At 34.5% G+C, this 19,892-nt stretch overlaps 2 protein-coding genes across 3 annotated transcripts; one reads left to right on the top strand and one right to left on the bottom strand.

Annotated features, from left to right (window-relative positions):
* Positions 1-2,821: 2,821 nt before the first annotated feature.
* Positions 2,822-9,517, bottom strand: LOC110923831 (CSC1-like protein At3g54510). Of its 2 annotated transcripts, none has more exons than XM_022167887.2 (9): positions 9,166-9,517; positions 8,049-8,189; positions 7,209-7,272; positions 6,886-7,089; positions 6,106-6,404; positions 4,748-5,027; positions 4,380-4,658; positions 3,656-3,889; positions 2,822-3,203 (listed from the first exon to the last, which is right to left on the bottom strand). In XM_022167887.2, exons 1-9 carry the CDS (start codon positions 9,447-9,449, stop codon positions 3,042-3,044), a joined length of 1,947 nt encoding a protein of 648 aa, XP_022023579.1. In that variant the 5' UTR covers positions 9,450-9,517; the 3' UTR covers positions 2,822-3,041. The 2 variants fall into 2 exon arrangements, with proteins under 2 accessions (XP_022023579.1, XP_022023580.1); XM_022167888.2 differs by having other exon boundaries at positions 2,822-3,193.
* Positions 9,518-10,322: 805 nt separating this feature from the next.
* LOC110925121 lies at positions 10,323-13,894 on the top strand. Its single transcript, XM_022169092.1, has 9 exons — positions 10,323-10,463; positions 11,391-11,663; positions 12,237-12,318; positions 12,416-12,500; positions 12,603-12,741; positions 12,823-12,935; positions 13,138-13,450; positions 13,554-13,631; positions 13,727-13,894. The coding sequence occupies exons 1-9, from the start codon at positions 10,323-10,325 to the stop codon at positions 13,892-13,894; spliced, it is 1,392 nt and encodes a 463-aa protein (XP_022024784.1).
* The last annotated feature ends 5,998 nt before the right edge of the window (positions 13,895-19,892 follow it).

Raw genomic sequence — 19,892 nt, 5'->3', positions numbered from 1 at the left:
GCTAGGGTTCTACGATAGGAGATGGAAAAGTAACTAGAATATGATGTATACATAGGACGAGAAGAGAGTTATAAGCAATTGTTTTGTGTGAGTTGGTGCGTCGCAGAGCAAAAAGGTGTAGACTCTGCATACAAGAGCTAGGGTTTTGCAAGAAACTCTAGCGACTGTGATAGGGAGTTCGACATCAAGGATTCCAAACTTTCACAAGAAGCATTATATGAAACAAATATTTATGGTAACATACTCTATATTACTCTCGTTTATTCTCCCTCTTTTGTTGTTGATGGATCATGAGTGGTTGCGACCCACTTCTTTGTGTCATCCCTCTTGGTGATGTTTTTCCTCTTTCCTCTCGTCATGTTCAAAGACATTTCTTGCAAACTGTTTTGATAAATGACAACAAGGTGTGCATTCTTTTACACATCACTTTCAACTATAATATTAACTTCTCTCTCATGTCACGAATCGCTCCCGATTTTCTTTGTCAAGATTGTGTGCTACTTAAATGTTGATGTTGTCAATTGTTTTTGCTTTAGTGCGAGTGTATTCCATTCCCTTGGATTAATGATACACCAAGTGCTAGAATCATCTGATTTTCTTACAGGTCTGGTTTTGGATCTTGTAGAACACGATCTCCGCAAGACTTGATCTTGCTATGGTTGAGGACACGATATAACACATTGGAGGTGTACCTAAGCACACGATATATTGGGATACAATCTCCACAAAACTCAACCCCACACTCGCGACAATCCCCACCCCTCTCTCCCTAGCGCCCCTACGGGGCAGTGTTCACGCCCGAAGTGTCAGTGGGTGTAACTCTAGAGTATAGATACGTCGTTAAAGATTGTTTTGTTAAAAGTTTGAATCAAGTCAAACTTAAACGGGTTTAAGGCTAACCTTAAAGCTTCGGAGCAGTGTTTTTAGACATGGACCGGACCGGACGGTCAAACCGATTGGACCGAGAACCGGAGGTTGGGCCGGTCCGGCTGATGGTATTTTTCCAGAATTACAATGAACTAGAGGTTGAACCGGTGACCCGGCGGTCGGACCGGGAAACCTACCAGCCGAACCGGTTTTTAAAGGGGTTGGACCGTTTTTTTTTATATATTTTTCATATTTTACCCTATTAATTTTTATAATGTTTACAACACCTCGCGGTTCTTATGTCCGATCCAACCGGTCGGACCAGTGAACCGGTAAGGAGACCGGTTCAACGTCCGGTCTGGTTCTGAAAACATTGCTTCGGAGTCCAGTTTAATCTAACATAATTTCAACAAGCTGAACTCGAGCTTTAACGTCTGTTAAACATCTTAGTCCGTTTACTCATATAATTAAATTACTATTGTTACAATAGCATAACTTTTGTTCACATTTGATAAATTATTAATCACTAAATTAATGTTGAAGGACACAAGAACGAAATTTACTTGCTAAAACATCTTGGCCCTTTTACTCATATAATTAGATTGTTAATGTTATAATAGCATAGTTTCTAATCATATGTAAAAATAATTTCTTATTTGTTTAACATTTAAAAAGAATCTATAATGCAAATATCATATATATTTTTTTGAACGACAAATTTGGATCATTGACAAAACAAATGGTCCGAGTTAAATAAGAGGCGATAAAAATACAAACTTTCTTTGTGATCATCTTATGCTAGTTGATAATCAACATTGTCAAACAAGCTTTTTCTGTCACCTTACAATTTACAAAATAAATATAAAAAGTCTAAAGTAGTTGTTTGACAATAACAACAAACAAGATACTAATTGTATTGATTCCGTCCCAAAGATGTGAATTATTTCATGCATCCCATAAAATTTCACAAATCTTGTAGATTTTAGGCACTTAAGAAACCTGTCTTAAAGCGCAAATAATTGAGTCGTTTTGCTTAGGCTTGGTTGCTATGATTCTCGATGGGCAAAACAACCATCAACATGAGATTGATTTGTGCATCTTCTAACGCCACACTCATAATTCTCAATGGGCAAAACAACCATCAACATGAGATTTAATTGTGCATCTTCTAACGCCACACTCAACATCTATACCCTCTTTTAACCTCACGACACATCTCACAACTACCTTTTTATTATACGAATGCATGCACAAAACATAAATTTTGCAATGATTCGATGAGCTTATATAATCAAATGATAAGAAAGTGTTCGAATACTTAGGTTATTCCATATTCATGAACATAAATCCTGACAAATGACGTTAGCAACCAGACAAAGTCATTGTTTGAATACTCGCATAAGATTAGACCGCGACAAGGTCACCATGTATCAAAGTTTATAGCTATATACGACGCATGCTCGTGCAAAGTATGTATGACTGTATGTCTAATCAGAAAGCACCACTTGTTTATAACGCAATAGAATTTTCAAAAAGGCCACTTATTCTAGTATTACTCTCCTCTCTCCATCTAAACACACTTAAAGTTAAAAGTCATGTTTAGTGTGTTAAAATTACTCATCTAAACACGCTCAAAATTCATGTTCACTCTCATCTAAAACATGTGTCGCACCAACTACCGACTATTAAGGAATGGGCTATGCGTCATGTTTTAATCGACATATATCACTATGTAAGTTCCATTTTAATATACCCAATGCCACGAAGTCTACGAAAATAAATATCCAAACTAGTAAGTGGTTTGACCCAGAATTTTTATCAAAATCAGACGAGATTGTAACGCCCCTAACTGAAATAACCAATTGTGACTAACTGTCTATAATCACAACGCCCCACGTCAAAGAAGACGTAGAAATCATCAAACAACCCATAGAAAACTGGCTACCATGTCAAGTTGAGCTAAGCAAAATTTGCACATTTTTGGGTTCAATTAAGGTTATTACAAGTATGGCGTAGAAGAATCAAAAGAAAACAAAAATCTGCGGTTTTAAGCCGGTAAAGTTCCGAGTCACGAACCCAAAGTGTTAAGAAAAAATGCAAATAGATGACTTACCACCTTTTAATCCTTGGAAAACCGAGGGCCACTTATATCTTATAGAAGGGAAAAGGAGTCACTAAGATGTCGTTAACAATAATGGTTGTGTCGAGGTCGAGGTTGATTCTTCCATCGTGTCACATGTTTGAGGCAAGGAAGGTGGACGATAGGCTTCTATTTCTCTTTCACGATAAATGTCACACGCGTCATCTTTGTCAAGTTCGTCACTATCTTTGGCATCCTAAGTAGTAACAATACAAAGTCAACAAAAATTAACATAACTGGCGAAACCATTTTGATAATTTTCTATTCTAAACCAACCCGTTTCAACCGTAGAAAGTTCAGTCAAACTGTTTTGACCCAAACTTGTTAGAACCCGCTTTGACCCGAATCAAATTGATATTTTTGTAAATGACCCGTTACCGACTGTCATTTTCACACTTCAAACATCATTTTCGCTTATATGTTACCCTTAAATAATCAATTTTTGTTGATGCTGGTATGAAACTAAATTATCCAAAACTGGTTGTTTGACTCGATTAGTTTGACCGGAATCTATTTACTCAAACGTTACAGAATGATTATAACAACTTCATTTCTATCCCATAATCAATTTTAAAACACAAATCCAAACGCGTGTTAATATAAGCAGGTAAATTATGAATATGGAGTAGTGCACTAAATCATGTATACCTGGACAGAGCATTTGTAAAATGTAGGAAGAAAACGGATCTTGCAATACTCGTTGTAAGCTACAGTGGCAACAAGGAGTAATAATGTGGCGATAGATGCAGCAGGCTTTAATTTCAGCCCAAAAAACCCAATCATGGTAATTTGCATGATGATGATGGCTACAACAACATGATGATGGAGGTGAGGCCAATACTGACCACATGTCTCGTATGTTGTTTCATACACATCAAGCAACTGTATCAATACGCGGCGCATTCTACGGTTAGCAATAATAATAAACATAAAATCTCTACTTATAAGTTATAATATAGAAAAAAGTTAATACCATAAAAAACCACTACTTTTCACGAAAAAAGTCGATCAACTTGTAAAAAATCCACAAAAAACGTCAACAAGCTAATTTTTGTATATAAAAATCCCTGAACTTGTCTGAAATGAATATATTTTTTTCAAAAAAACTATACCATCTTACTTTGACCGATTTAAAAGTTAACAAAACGTTATTTAAAAAAAAAATCAGAAGTACAGGCATTTTAGACAAGTTAGATAGAGACTATAATAATATAATATACAAAAAAAAGTGATTTTTTTTCTTGTGCTTTTTACGACTTGAGCGACTTTAATGCACCAAAACTATGTTGCGGGATTTTTCATGAAAAATAACAGACTATGTGGGTTTTTTTATGGTATTAACCCAAAAAAGAATTATAGAATAGACTCAAACCTGATTGATGTATACAACGTAGCCAAGAAGAAAATAGACGACTAGGAATGGAAGAAGTAACGGTGCAATGACTGCGTATACGATGCCAATAAGTACAAAAAGAGAAACAAATGGAATAACTCTATGATAAGGAAATGAAGAAAGGTAATTAGATTTCTTTCTTCCTCGGGCCCACGTATGCAGTTTCATAGTCTCCCATGTAAGTAATCCGGGCTGAAGTATCTCAAGAGGAAATCCAGCCAACGCGCTCGTCAAAACATACGTGATAAAGAAGTCTGCCTGAACAGATATTAAGAAACTATTTACTAAACTAAAGTAAAAAAAAAAGTTTGAAAAATAGAGAGATGAAAGAAACTCGGGCTACTCACACGAGCAGAGACGGCCCCTGCGAGACGACTCGGGACATCCCGTGGGTTATTGAAAGATTTTCCGATTTGATCAAGTAAAGAGCCCGATAAAACACTCATGAAAAAGACGTTCGCCATTAGAAAGTAGAAAACCATGTTACTAGCTTTTTGTTCTTGTTCACTTATTGAAACACAGCCCGCTACTCCCGCCATTCCTTTCATAACAAACGGAACAACATAAAGAAACCCGCTGAGAATAACACTAGGAAGATATCCTGTAATAACGGAGCTCAATCCGGGTCTGCCAAAAATAAATTATTTTAAATTTAGGGTATACACTAACCCGTTATAACCAACTTACTTTTGGTATATCGAAAAGCACAAATTTGTAGAAAATGCGTAATCCTTTAAGTCAACATGGTCAAAGTTACTAACAAGTAAACTGCAACATCGTCATTTTGAGGGCACATGACACAAAATAGCAACATACTTGTGTGGTGGCTCGTTTTGGTAACTTTAACTTTTTTCGACACGTTTGGTATTTAAAAGTTTTTGAAATACCACTTTAGAAATTATAGCGTAAACAAGGAGTTGAATACGAAAAATAACTTATTTAATTATTATATAGGGAAAAAACTTTAGAGTAAAGTACACGGATGACCCCTGTGGTTTATCAATTTGGTCCCTAGCTTTCCAAAAGTACACAGATGGTCCCTGTGGTTTGCACTTTATAACGCATTTAGTCCGCAACTTTTTCCAAAGGTGCATAGATGGTCCATGTGGTTTGCACTTTGTAACGCATTTAGTCCCTAACTTGGCCATGCTAAAACATTTAGGTTTGTTGGCCGGGACTAATTGCGTTACAAAGTGCAAAACTCAGGGACCATCCATGTACTTTTGGAAAGTTAGGGAACAGATCCAAAATTTGGTAAACTACTGGGACCATCCGTGTACTTTACTCAAAACCAGTGGCGGATTTAGAAAATCTTCGTAGCGGTAACGTTTTATGACAAAGCGGTAGCGAAATCGAAAAAACGTCAATTTTTTCCAAAATTTACACTACCGCGGACCGCCGGAGCGCCAGGCGGTAGCGGAGGCTACCCCTTCCCCTAAGGTAGGTCCGTCCCTGCTCAAAACTTTTATTACCCAACTAAGTCGTTCAAAAAACTTAGAATTACCAAAACGTATACAAAGTAGTTACCGTTACCAAAATGGATCAACGCCCCACAGTTATTTGTTATCTATGACATTTTCCTAAAACCTATTACCTTAAAATCAAAATTTGAACTTTTGATGGCTCTTTGTGACATAAAATAGAGATTTGACCAGAGTTGGTTTATTTTTAATACAATTAGCCCCACAAACTTATGAAAACTTACATTAATTGGACAGCCATGGCTGGAGGAAACCATTTCTTTAGTTTTTCAAACTGTGCTATTCCTTGGACCGCAGATACGGGAATAGCAAAGAATATACTGAAAATAATTTCTGCAATAAGAACCGCGAATCTGTAAATTATCACATGCTTATAAGGGACCGCTAAATTCTTCCAAAATACATCTCTAGGTTCTGGTGCCATTTGAGAGATCCACAATAATGGATTTGGATGCTGTTGTGTTTGAGAAGCAAGTGAAGCATCCCAACGAGACCGAAATGTAACAAAAGCAACCGGCAACTCCTACAAAGTACAACGTAAGTGATGATTAATGTAGAAGTTTTCAAATTTCAACCAACTATCTCGGGCATGTGTTAGAGTTTGAATTTGCGTTTGGAACTGATTATTATATCGTTTTTAATGTTCGGTTCATGTTTCTAGTTATCTTATTACTTTGGAGTCAAATATTGGATAATTACTTTGATAATGAAAAACAACAAAACTCATAATCTACGGGTGTGACATGAACCTAACACGAAACTTGCGGGTTCCGACTTACGACACAAAACTAACACGAAATATGCGGGTTTTGGGTTTATTCTAAATGCGTTCGGGCCAATTTCTGGTCGACCCGGCAAACATGTTTAGTCAAAAGGGTCAGATTCGGGTTGATTTGTTTATTTTTATATATAATGCAAAAGGGTGACCACATATGTTGTTAAGTTCAAATCATGCATTACGAATGTACATGTATGATGTTTGAGCATAGAGTATGTCACATTACCTCAAGATGGTTTTCACCGTATAGAATCTGATAAGAATGATAAGCATGAGGATGATACTTAGAGAAGAAATGATCGACATTGCAACTAAATGTTTTGTGTTCGTCACATAACGGAACTTGTCGAACCAGAACAGTGAGTTGACTAGGTTGATTCCTCCGGTTACGCAATTGTTGAACTCTTTTCACAAGAACAATCTTGTATTCCTAGAGATCAAATGGAGCAGGAGGTCACCTGTTATAAACCTCACCAAAATATACAAATGCAATAAATATTTTAACTTTAAATGCATTACAACATAAACAAAAAAGATTACATTAATTACCTGGTGAAGCAGATATATTCCCGTAAAAGATATAAAGCACAACGATGAAAAGTGTACCCAAAGCCTGTGGAACAGAAGACAGTAAATTGCTCCAGGAACTATTAGTGAGTTAACGGTCCGGCCCGGGGCCCGTTTTGATAAAAAAAATCTGAATTGAGCCGCTAACAACGGTTCGATTTTAATGGTTTTAAACTTTGAACCATTTTTTTGTAGGTAGGTGCATTTAACTTTAAAGATATAAAGATCTTAATGCACACACATATATGCATATTTCAAAAATGAAAAATAAATATAAAAAAAAAAATTTAACGGCCCGATTTCAAGTTTTAACTGTTGACAGGACAGGTAAACCATCAAAACCATGAGCCCACCCATAAAACTCAAACCAAACAGGCCAACTTGTTTCAGTTTAGACAGTTCTATAGGTTTCAACGGTTTATAAAAACTCATACTTACTCTACAGCAAGGATGAGCATTGTGCATACTTCAAAAAACGATAGAAAAACAAACAAAAAAAATTAAACGGCCGATTTCAAGTTCCAAACTGGTCAACCACCGCACAGTTAAACTGTCAAAACCGTGGTCCGTGAACCCAACAGGTGAATTGACCTACTAGCTTCGGTTTGGACAGTTTGAATTGGTTTCAACAGTCTATAAAAAAACTAAAACTCATAGCCAATATACACCCTTCTAGGGCAAGGTTTCAGGTCAGAGTGTTGACCGGGCCTTGTTCAGGATCATTTTATCGTCGAGGTTCCAAGTTACATACCCAAACCTATTCGGACTGCCACGAAAATTTCGTAGTTGATATTTTGTTTAAAAACATTTTGATAAACGTACCTGTTTGATCCTTTAGGAACATTTGAAATTGTGAGAGTATCCATGGAACGCGAGGTTGGAGACAAATCAGAAGAAACAGAACAGTTGACTGGCAGAAGAACCATCAATCCCACCACAGAACACACCGCAAAAAACTTCATCCTACCAATTCAATAACAGCAAAACTTTTAAAAAAAATCATCATCAATAGCCATTCTCGAATGACATTTCTATCCAAATTTAATTAGGTAGCTAATATCGATACACCACTAGAATGATATGGTACACCAGCTGCTATATGGGCTGTATAGCAAACCAAATCTTAGTGACACGGGTCATATCACTTTTCTTCGACCAATATGGCCCGTATCACTTTTAGATTGTATCACGTTTTCACTCGAAAAATATGACTGATGTGACACTAATATAGTGATATGACCAATACGCACATTTTAATTTTTTTGTCCACCCATACATCCCCGTATGAAGCCATACGGCCCATATGATCTGGTGTCTGAAATGTAATGCGGTGTACCCGTAACACCACGTGACTAATATCTATACACCACAAGAATTATATGGGTACACCAGTTGCTATATGGGCTATATAGCAAGGCGAATCTGATTGATGCGGGCCATATCACTTTTTGTTTCTACCATTACGGCTCGTATCACTTTTTCACTTGAAATAATATATTACTGATGTGACACAGATATGACCGATACAACCATTTTAATTTTTTCATCCACCAATACAGCCTTGTATGAAGCAACACAGCCAGTATCGTGTAACTGTCTCATGGTTGTAAAAATCCCGACTAGCCGCTAGTCCCAGGTTCACAGAGTAATTTTTATCTAATCGGTCAATTAATCAGTAATTGGCTAAAAATCGGTGGTAGTCTAGCGATTCCGGCCAAATTTAGGCCATATTCTTGACCGAAATTTGTAAATTACAGCAATTAATCTTATACTTGAAAATATGGGTCGAATATACATATAAAACTGAAAATTACATACAAAATATTAATCCTGATTAGTCGCTAGTTGGTACCTAGCGCCTAACGATTCTTACAAGACCTATAACACTAACACGAGCCTTAACTATTTGAAATGTGAGACATATTATTTAGATTGATACCCAAATTTGAAGAATCGTATAACAACAAGTGCATCAAGGCCGCAGGTAGTGAGAATTTGGTCCTCGGAAACCCTAACCGCTTCAGAGATCCAATCAAAGGAGGGAAGAAAGCGGCGAAGGGTGAATGAGCGATCGAATGAAATGGGATGGTTAAGAGAGAGACGACGGGGGTAGTATATGTTGGCATTGGAATGCTGTTTCCGGAAGACGGAGTAGAGGCAGAGGATGACGATCGCAAGGCCTATGTTGATTCCTGCAGAGGCTAATAAGCTTTCCGGCGACATATTATTTGATTGTCTGATTCTCCGGCGTTCGACGGAAGGAAGGAATACTGTTGGATGAAGCTGAGGTGGATGGACACGTGGCGGAACTGTAAGCGACTTGCGGGAACGAAGGTTTTTGGACGGTTCCTATTTTGAGCGCGGTTTTTTCATTTTCATTTTTTTTTTGTAAAAGTAAAACAAGTTATATTTTCTAATTTTTATTTTTATACAAATATTGATTATTTTTATGTTTTCACGAAAATGTACATATTAGATAAAATTTTGTCCATATAAAGTTATTTAAAAATCTTTGAATATATAAACACGGCTCATCTATATCTTCTATATATCTATATCTATATCTATATCTATATCTATATCTATACTTTCTATAAAATAAGAAATCCCAATGACATAAGAAAAGCTAATGTGTAAGCAGAGAGGTTGTCCAACAATGTTTTTCTTATGTTATTATTACATCATAAAGTCTAATATTAAAATACATTAAAATTCAAAGCTCTGGCCCACAATCAGTTTTTTAAAGGTCTGCCCACATACAAATGGGCAAACCTCTGGACACACTTCAACCTCTGCTAGGGCAAACATCTGCTCATTTATATGTGACTTTACTTTAATACCTAGCAGCAGTTGTTATTATCTTTCGTAATGCTTTTAGATCAGCAGATGTTTAAGGCTAATTACGGGAAATTCAAATTAAAAAATGATGGGAATAAGTAATTAGCAATTAATGCATGTCACTCAGAAACTCCTGTCAATCATCCTTCTTATATAAGGCTTTTCTTCTCATTTCCCTCTTCATATTTCATCACGCTTTCATCTTCTCTGATTTTGAAATTTGAAATTTAATCACAATCCGAATTCCGAATTAGAAGCATGTCAATATCAGTTGACACTAACAATCTTAGTTTTGTTAACGATTTGAATCCTGGGAAAGATATGTGGAACATGAAAGCGAGAATTATTCGAAAATGGAATCAGGGTTACAAGATGGATCTCATCTTCATTGATGAAAAGGTAATTTGTATCTATGCTTTTCCGTTTTATTAGAGAACTAGGTTAAAACCCCGTGTGTTACACGGGTTGAATAAATATAATTTTATACATTAAGTAATAAAAAAATATATCTTAAAAAAACACATGTGTTGCATAGGTTGAATAAAACTGCGTATTACAAAGGTTGAATAAAACTGTGTATTATATAAGTTGAATAAAATGTAATTTAATCAGTTGACACATACAGTCATCAAAACATGTCTTTAAAAATGAATTTCGAAGTACTATTTATTAATTATAAGGGGAAACAAAAAATAGATAGCCTCAATAAACATGTCACTCATAGGTTTGTTTATTATATAGTATAGATATAGATTCGTAGGCTATACTCATATAAGTTATTTAGTTTAGAATTAATGGAGAGAAAAAAAAAAGCTTAGCCGTTTAAAAAAATATAAGTAATTTTATTTATAATTTTTGTTTTTATAAGGCATTCGTAGACTACAAAGAACCTAATTTAACAACCATTATTTTATATTTAAAATAGAAATCAGATTATTATTTTCTAGCATACCCGTTTATTCACCCAACAACAAATTATAATATAACCCGTAATATATTAAGCTATGAATTATAATATAATAATATGTCAGTAAGTGGGTAAATTCAAAATAATCAACTTTCAAATAATACATATTTTTAAATTTAATATAATCAATAATTTTAGTATTATATAATAATGATTAGATTTGATTTAATATTATCTTTTAATTGAGAATTGATGGTCAACATTTATCCTCAAAATTGTAAATTATTTAATTTAATAAGAAAACAAAAAAAATAGATAGTCTCAATGAATGACAGGTGTCCCATAATTGGTTTCTTTTATTATAGTATATAAATGTAGTGGTGTATGCTAAGAAGATATTTTCTTTAAATGTTCTTCAGGGTGCTAAGATTCAAGCAGGTATTAAGAGTCATATGATACCTGTTTTTGATGGACAACTTCAAGAAGATGTTGTTGTGATTCTGTCGAAATTTGGTGTTGGTGAGAATAAAGATTTATATAAAGTAGTAGTGCAGCCTTATAAAATCAACTTTTATAGATGCACAACTGTTACTCCTGTGAGAGATTGGCAAGGTGTTGAGTATGGTTTCAACTTCAGAGCTTATGAAGATATTCTTCAAGGAGAGGCGTTAAACGCTTTGAGTGTTGGTAGTGTATATTTTTGTAATCATGTCTTGCTTATATAATATTAGAGAGTTTTACTTATATTCTTGTATAATGTGATCATATAGTTGTTGCTGGATCTGTGATTTCTTATGGAGATCTTGAAATCCTTGATCGACCTCCAAAGGAGACTAAGAATATGAATTTCGATATTGAAGACTTGGAGTAAGTTGTTGTTTACATGTGCAGTCATATACTGATCATTGTTTGTATTTAATGATGTTAATAAATAAGATGAAGAATGTTGGTATTTAATGTGGGATCATGGTAATGGTAATAAATGAGATCTATAGTGTTTGTATCTAAGGCTGAATCATGGTAATAAATGAGTCTACAATTTATTCTTAGTGAATATGTTAGTTAATTGATGACTCGTTTGCTACTTTAATAAATGTCATAATTTTCCTTTGATTTTCTGTTTTTATTCATTCATGTGGTTTTGATATTAGAGATTTGTAAAGAAATGGTCATAAATTAGTCTTTAGTATATCGTCATATGAATATTCTTTTCATGTAGGGGTAAGGTTTTGCGGTGTACTGTGTGAAATGATTATGCTCTGCAGATTAAGGACTTCATTTCTAAAATCCCACCTCATGAGCATGTGATGGCTGTTATACAGCATGGAAAATGTAAGGAATGGAAAGGTATTTTTGTTACTTTCTGCAAATCATAACTATACTGTTTATTTCTGGCAATATAAAGACAGGTATACATTAAATATCTATATACTTTTACATGTAGGTGAATATACTGTTCAAAGTGATAAGTTTGCAACACGAATTTTTCTGAATGAAGAAATTGATGAAGTTAATGAGCTAAGGAGGAGGTAATTTGTCAATGCAATTTCTATTGTATATAGATGTTCAAGTCAAATACTTGGTTTCATATCATTTGTATACTAATTCTAATCATTTGTGGTATTCAAAAGGCTTATACTGAAGTTTGGACAAGGGAGTGGTTCTACTTCTCAAGCAATACTATCGTCTCAGAGTGTTTTTCCATTGCATAAAGAATTTGTAACTGAAGGTGTGAAGAAACTTGTTGATGAGATTAGTAAGATAGAAAAGGTTTCACATCTTTGTATATAGTTTGGTTATTTTTTTGGTTTGTCACCTGCATGTTTGCAAGTTCATATATTGTTTTTACAGGAAATGTCTTGTGTTGTGGTTGCGACAATTAAGATTGTGCAAGAAGAGTATGGTTGGTTTTATGCTGCCTTTCATAAGTGTTTTAAGAAGGTGATGGGTAAAGGTGAATACTTGTAGAATGTTGAAAATGTAAGATGATATTGTTCGATTGCCTGCGACTTCTTTGTTTTGTCCCAAATGTCATAGTGAATGTACATCGATCACCACAAAGTAAGCAATTATGATTATTTAGCGTTATATTTATATAAGTAACATTATAAGACTGATATTTGAATATAGTTTTGCAGTTTACTTAGTTATTTGTGTATATTTCAGGTTCAAGGTGCAAGTCCGGGTGCAGGATGAGAGTGGTAGTGTTTCTTTTGTTATGTTTGATAGAGATGTTCAGAAGCTTCTTGGATTGGCGGCGAGTGACATAAGAGAGAGGCAGCTTAAGGCCAATGATACTGGATTCCCTCATGAGATATTTCGATTGGTTAATAAGAAGGCTGCTTTTAAGATTGATGTTTCAGAGTTCAATCTTAAAAATGACTATCGTGTTTATACTGTCCAAAAAACATGTGATAATCCATTAATAATTGCTGAGTTAGTTGGTGGAGATGGTAATGGTGATGAAAATACTGATGAGGTAGCATATAAAGTTACTCTTTCAATCTATTTATTTTTCTTTTGAGTTTTAAACACTGGATTCTACACTTTTTTATATGATATCATATATTATGATCCTTTAGGTTACTCAAGAGGTAGCTGACGTTAAAGATGTTAACATTTTAGAATCTTCCCAGGTGTCTGCTGAACGAACTTCAAGGGTGAGTATTTATTTTTAAAGTATGTTTAGTATGTTTAAAAAGAGTTCATTATTTTATTAAATGAGATCAATAGTTGTTTTGTGATATGTTGCAAGGATGTTGTTTCTGTTACGGCTGACTCTTCAGCCGTTGAAGTTGAAAAGGATTCTGGATCAAGTCCCAACGGAAAACGGATGGCTCAAGATGCTGATGTTGTCAACGTTGGTGAGCTATCCACTAATGTGAGAAGAACCCAGAAGAAGCTGGCTAAGGTTAACAATTAGATGCTTATGAAAAAACAATTCTTATGAGAGATAAGTAAAAACCACTTATTTTTGAAGAATCCTTGTGGTTTTTATTTATGTCTGTTAACTGTTGTTATAACAAACTGTGGTTAAAAGTTTGGTTTGTAAGGGCTACAATCATGAATATGGTATGTAATGTCTACGGTTTGAATATCAAGTAAGGTTAACCTTTTGTCTGTTATATAATATTGTTATTATACATTATATACATTTTTGGTGATATTGATGGACTGGATAAGTAGTAGGGTTGTATATTATTGTTAGACTGATGAATGAAAGTTTAATCAATTGGTTAGTCGGAAAACTGTTGGGGTCTGAGATACATTAACATCTGTTAGAGGCTAAGCATTGTTATAGTGTGCTAACATCTGTTAAACCCTAAGAACTGTTAAAGATCTGTTAAAGGCTAAGCACTGTTATAGTGTGTTTCAACAGACCTTATGAGCTGTTGATCATCATCTGTTAAAGATCTTATATTATAGATCTTCTGTTGAATTGTGTAATATCTGTTGGACCACAACAGAACTTAGGTTCATCATACATTTGGCCTCATCAGCAGAGGTTCTCTTTAGCAGACCTTTGCTTCAACAGTCTTTGTCTTAACAGACCTTTTGGTTCATTAGCAGAGTTTGTTTGGCTCATGAGCTGAGATTGTTTGGTTTAACAGACTTTTCTTTCAACAGTGGTTGTCTTCAACAGACGTTTTGGTTTGCAAAGTTTAGTGAAACAGATGTTGGCTTTGTCCCTTTGGTAGGAGCAGATTTTTAAAACACTGTTATTTGTAATTACAAGTTGTATACTATTTTATTAATTTTGAGTCTTATATTTCTTTTTGTTGAGTGACCGGGAAATGTAATGGAAAATAGTAATGTTTAGATGCAAAATATAGTAATGTTTACTTGAAAAATATAAAAAGGTAAAACCATAAAGTTTTGAAAGTATATACAAAGACTATATAACTTCATTCTTAAGTTAGTTTTCAAAAAAGAAATTTGTCCATCAAACATGTCAACTAAAACATAAATTATTAAAGGCTGAAAAGATGTTCAAAGACTATGTCAACAAACTTCAAAGTGTATTTTATCTCCTCTTACACTTTTTTCTTCGACTATCTCAAACCTCAGCTTTTTCCCCACAAATATTCCCGTTTCATCCATTATACGTTGCCAGTTTATATGCATCATGTAACGCTCGTCTTAATTAATCAAGAATTTAATAATAAAATACACATTTTAATGCTAAAATGTGACTTTACAAAAACTTGTCATACCTACATTCCCATATGTTTACAACATTTCAAAAACATATTTGTAAGTGTTTACATAATTCACTTATAACAAAACAAATCAAGAATTGACGCGGAAGCTTCATTTAACGTGTGTTCGGTTCTTGCTCGTCGCTTGATCTTCATTCGGGACTCTCGACATTCACCTATGATCAAAACCAACTTAGAAGTCAGTTTTGATAGTTAAATAACAAGTACAACAAGGTAATTGGGTCAAATAAACAACATAAACAAAATAAACAAAAATTTCAATATTTTACCCCATCGTCTCACGCCACGGCAAACCCCTTTGGCCGTGGCGCGATGCCACGGCTCCAATTCGACAGAATGTGTTGATGCTGGTGCTGCATATTTGCCCAGCTAAGTTTTAACCAAAACCCAACTTCAAAATGGCATAACTTTTGATCTAGACATCCGTTTTACGCGATTCTTTTTCCTACACGTTCGTAATTTAATTCTCCATCTCATGGAGTAAAAATCCGACATCTGAATTTACAAAATTATAACTTTCAAGCTTTTGGCTTGCAATTCAATTTTAACACTTTTGACCCGTTCGTGATTTTATCAATCAAACTTGTTTATTACTTTAAAATACCATGGACATCATGTTATATTCACTTACCAATATTTAAGATTTAAATTACGGGTTTCTTATGAAATCTTAACCCGTTTTGCATATCTACTCACTTTGACCCATTTAAAGCGATTTTCATGCATTTAAGCATCAATCTTGCACTTCTCTTTCTACACTTCGTATTTCCATTTTTAAATAGCCTCTTATATTCCACCACAAATATTTTGTGGTGGATTTAACATAATGGACCGTTATCCTAAATTTTACCCTTTGGATAGTCATTCTACGTAATTGACCCGTTCTTAGGCATTTGACCCTCCAGGTTTATACTTACAACTCTTACATAAATCTCAGAGTTACATAATCATATTACTAGTATATAAACGACCTCTAAGGGTCATTTGCCCGATTTACTTATCAAGGGCGCTTTGGTCATTTTTAGTCCCTCATTTACGACAAAGGATTCTCACTAATTATTTGACCAAAATTGCATGTTTAACTAACAACTTATTTATGCATACCTGGCCCGGGTCATAATATCGACCCATTACAACCCTTTCACTATCAATCACTAGCTAATAGTAACGCGAGCTTTATGTTAATTCCTGTGAATCACAAAACTCAACAAGCGATTGTCAAATGTTATTGTCAAATGGTGTTAACAACACCATTTGACCCATTTAGTCTAATTGACCATTTGTCCGTATGAGATGGTATTTAATTACCATTTCATCCCTTTAACCCTATCCCGGTTTTCTCTTTGAACTTTTTTACTTAAAAGCCGTTTCTTATTTGTTTGTCATTACATGACTTAATTCACCCTTTTTACCATAATCTATGATTTCTTACCATTTTCCCTTGTTCCGACTTTCATTAGATCTTATCGGAACATCATATACCAACCACATAATAGCATTCATATACACTACTTACGATTAAGTATTTTGTAAATAATGTAAAGGGGCGTAAGCTTTACTTACCTCGCATCCATGCCACACTTTTCTTTCCGTACTTGCTCCGTTTGACCCGCTTCATCCACAAGCTTTCACCTAGCTTGTTAGGCGTCAAACTATCATCATAATTCGTAAGACGGTTAGATTAGTCATTATAACATACGACTATTTCATCTTACGAATTTTATGTCGAAACTACTATTCGACCTCATCATTGATTAATTTGACTTTTTAAAGTCAATTACCCTTAATCATATGAGTTGCATATTTGCGTTCAATAACTTATTTAGGCGATCTTATCTACTATCCACTAGACATTATAATGATGCTACCGTTTTTAAGCTATTTTCTATCCAAGTTCATTACGTTTCCTACACTTCAACTAGTTCAAGCGATTATCAAGACTAATTTATTCATGTATTTTCGCAAGAACTAAGGGTTCTCATTTATAAGTGAAAACCCGTTTTATCATATCACTAGCATTCGTCCGAACACCTAATAAAATCAAGTTCTACATATCAACTAGTAGATATCATGATTCCAAACATCCATGTACATAAATAAAATCATCAATTTCACCATAACATACTTAACCCATTTCATGGCAACTATGAACATATACCTAAACTCATAATTTGTTCAAGTATCATTCCTAATACTACCATCCATGATGGTTTCAAACATGATTATCTCATTAGCTTCATCATATCATCAAAACCCACTTGATAATCTACTTGTTCATCACTTAGAAGTAACCCACATCAAGTATTTCATAATTTCATCATATCTAACGAAATTACGCATACACAAACATCTAATTTCATCTCTGGATCATAATCCATCAATTTATTCGCAAGTAACCTACTTTTCTCGAATTTCAACTTTAACCAATCTAGATTTTGTGACATACCTTATGATCCACATGACTCGGTGATTGTTTTTACGTGTTCATGCATTGATTTAGGGCTTGAATCGGGCTTCAATTTGATGATTTGTTGAAATTAGGGTTTGAGCTCCCATGGAGCTTTCTCCTGGTCGATCTCCACGCACACACACACACATACTTAGTGTGTGTGTTGTGTTTTATTTATTTGTTTCATCAAAACTAGTTTGCCCACTAGGCAACATTAGTCCCTTGTGTTTTATCTCACTCAAAAGAAGCTATAACTTGCTATTTATTACATAGTCACATATTACTAACTAGGTTAATTATTCCTAGTTAACTTAATGAGTTCGGGGAATCATAGCCCGTTTTATTTCAAGTCCCGTTAACTCGGACCTTTTATATACTTTGTTTTCTCAAAGTATTCGTTCTCCTTTTAATTAATATTAGGCTTATGCATTTAAATCCTAATATTTACCGGGTTAATGTTACTACTAACGGTATTTTACCTGTCTTTACTATTAACGTGGTTTGATTACCAAACCCGTTTTTGGGGTGTTACACATCACTAGATGGTTGTTGTCGTCAGGTCTTCTAGGATCTCTCCTAACAACCAGCTGTACCAAAAACTTCACATGACCAAATGACAGCACAACTCTACGGTAGTCATTTAGCTGGTGTTCTCGAACAAAGTTCCTCGGTATTGCCTGTAAAGGAAAATTCTTTCTTTAGTTATTCGTTCAAAACAGCATATACTTTAAGTAATAACAGATAGATCCAACATTATAAGTAAAATCAACCATATTAAAAGTAGATAGGTAAATACCAAGTTGTGTGTCTCTAAAACATGGTATTCAAACTGTTTTTTTATAATGTGGACACTTTTTGCGGTGTTGGTGATTGGTACCAATGTTTTAAAATCTGGTTTTTTAATCATACCGGATTAGGCACAAAAATGGTTTAACCAGTTGACTCGAGTTGTGCTGGGCGGTTCAACCGGCTTAACTAGTTAAATGTATAATTTCATAAACTACAACATTAACTCAAAAAATAATCCAAAATTGGATTAAAATGGAAATTTGGAACGAACAATGGGGTGATGGAAGTCTAGAACAAATCACGAATGATGGAGTGATGAAGCAAGTTTTGAGTTTTGATCGATGGAGATAAAATATTAAAAGTTGTTAGGTTAAAGCTAAGAGTAAACATGGAGATGGGACGATAAAAAGTAAAATCCTAACCCAAAAACAGACCTGAGACGGTACCGGTATAACGGTTCAAACCGGTACACCGGATTTTACCGGCGGTACAAAGTCTATGACGTTTCTCCCACTTACCGGGGTGTTTCGGACCGGATTTACATCCAAAAATGGTAATACCGGTATAACCGGCCGGTATTTACCGGTTTTTAAAACATTGATTGGTACGGCTGCAGTGATGTTTAGTCTCCCCGTGAAGTCCAATCCCATCTTTGTTAAAAAAATAAAAACCTTCACACTGAAGTTAAAGTCGTCTTCAGTAGTACTTCCCATCCATTGAAACAGCAGTTGGCAGCTTTCCTTAATGTCATTTTCGAAGCAAAAAGTTGTCCATCCTGGTCCCATAAAACTAGCAGCTAATCCCTTTTTGTTTTCAGGAGAGAAAACATAATACACATCAACTTTACTACTCTGCTTTAGTCCATGTACTTTTGCAACCAAGTTATCAATTTTTAATCTCCTCTCCGACAACAGCTTCAGCAAATCGTGTGGTAAATGCTATAATTTTCATACATTTCAGAAATGTCATATTAGATTTTATATAGGATACAAAATATAAATTACAAGTTTTTCTAACAGTCCAAAAGACTAGCAATATATAAAAATAGGTAGCAATTTTTAACCTGCTTGTAGTATGTTTCTTCTTCAGCCTGTATCAAGCAACCATGAACATAATCTCTTTTCGAGCCATCGTTTCTAATATCCAATCCCTCATTGTTCAAAACATTTATCTCAAATTTTACTTCCTTCAATTTTTTTTAAACACAGTTTGTCTATGTTGTTATTTCTATAAGTTTCAACAAACCAAGTCTATTCTGGCCCGTTTATCCTCTTACTTTTATGACCGATGCTCTGTACTGCAATCTTATACTTAAAACCCGTATAATCAACCAACTTTATTACTTCACACTTTCTTGGTAATTGGTTACTCATTATCCTTAGAAGTACCTATGTATATAAAATACATAACATTTAATATATCTTTAATTTTATAAATACAGTTTTTATTATACAATTGTGATT

Source organism: Helianthus annuus, chromosome 17 (genome assembly GCF_002127325.2).
Source record: "Helianthus annuus cultivar XRQ/B chromosome 17, HanXRQr2.0-SUNRISE, whole genome shotgun sequence".
Lineage (NCBI taxonomy): Eukaryota > Viridiplantae > Streptophyta > Magnoliopsida > Asterales > Asteraceae > Helianthus > Helianthus annuus.
This window is presented reverse-complemented; position numbering and strand designations above follow the sequence as displayed.

Coding starts and splice junctions, on each gene's coding strand:
- LOC110925121 (XM_022169092.1), top strand. CDS start 10,323: ATGTCAATATCAGTTGACACTAACAATCTTAGTTTTGTTAACGATTTG. Junction 12,742..12,822: donor AGATTAGTAAGATAGAAAAG/GTTTCACATCTT, acceptor TTGTTTTTACAG/GAAATGTCTTGTGTTGTGGT. Junction 13,451..13,553: donor GTGATGAAAATACTGATGAG/GTAGCATATAAA, acceptor ATGATCCTTTAG/GTTACTCAAGAGGTAGCTGA.
- LOC110923831 (XM_022167887.2), bottom strand. CDS start 9,449: ATGTCGCCGGAAAGCTTATTAGCCTCTGCAGGAATCAACATAGGCCTT. Junction 7,273..8,048: donor GTTCCTAAAGGATCAAACAG/GTACGTTTATCA, acceptor TCTGTTCCACAG/GCTTTGGGTACACTTTTCAT. Junction 7,090..7,208: donor GAATATATCTGCTTCACCAG/GTAATTAATGTA, acceptor TTTGATCTCTAG/GAATACAAGATTGTTCTTGT.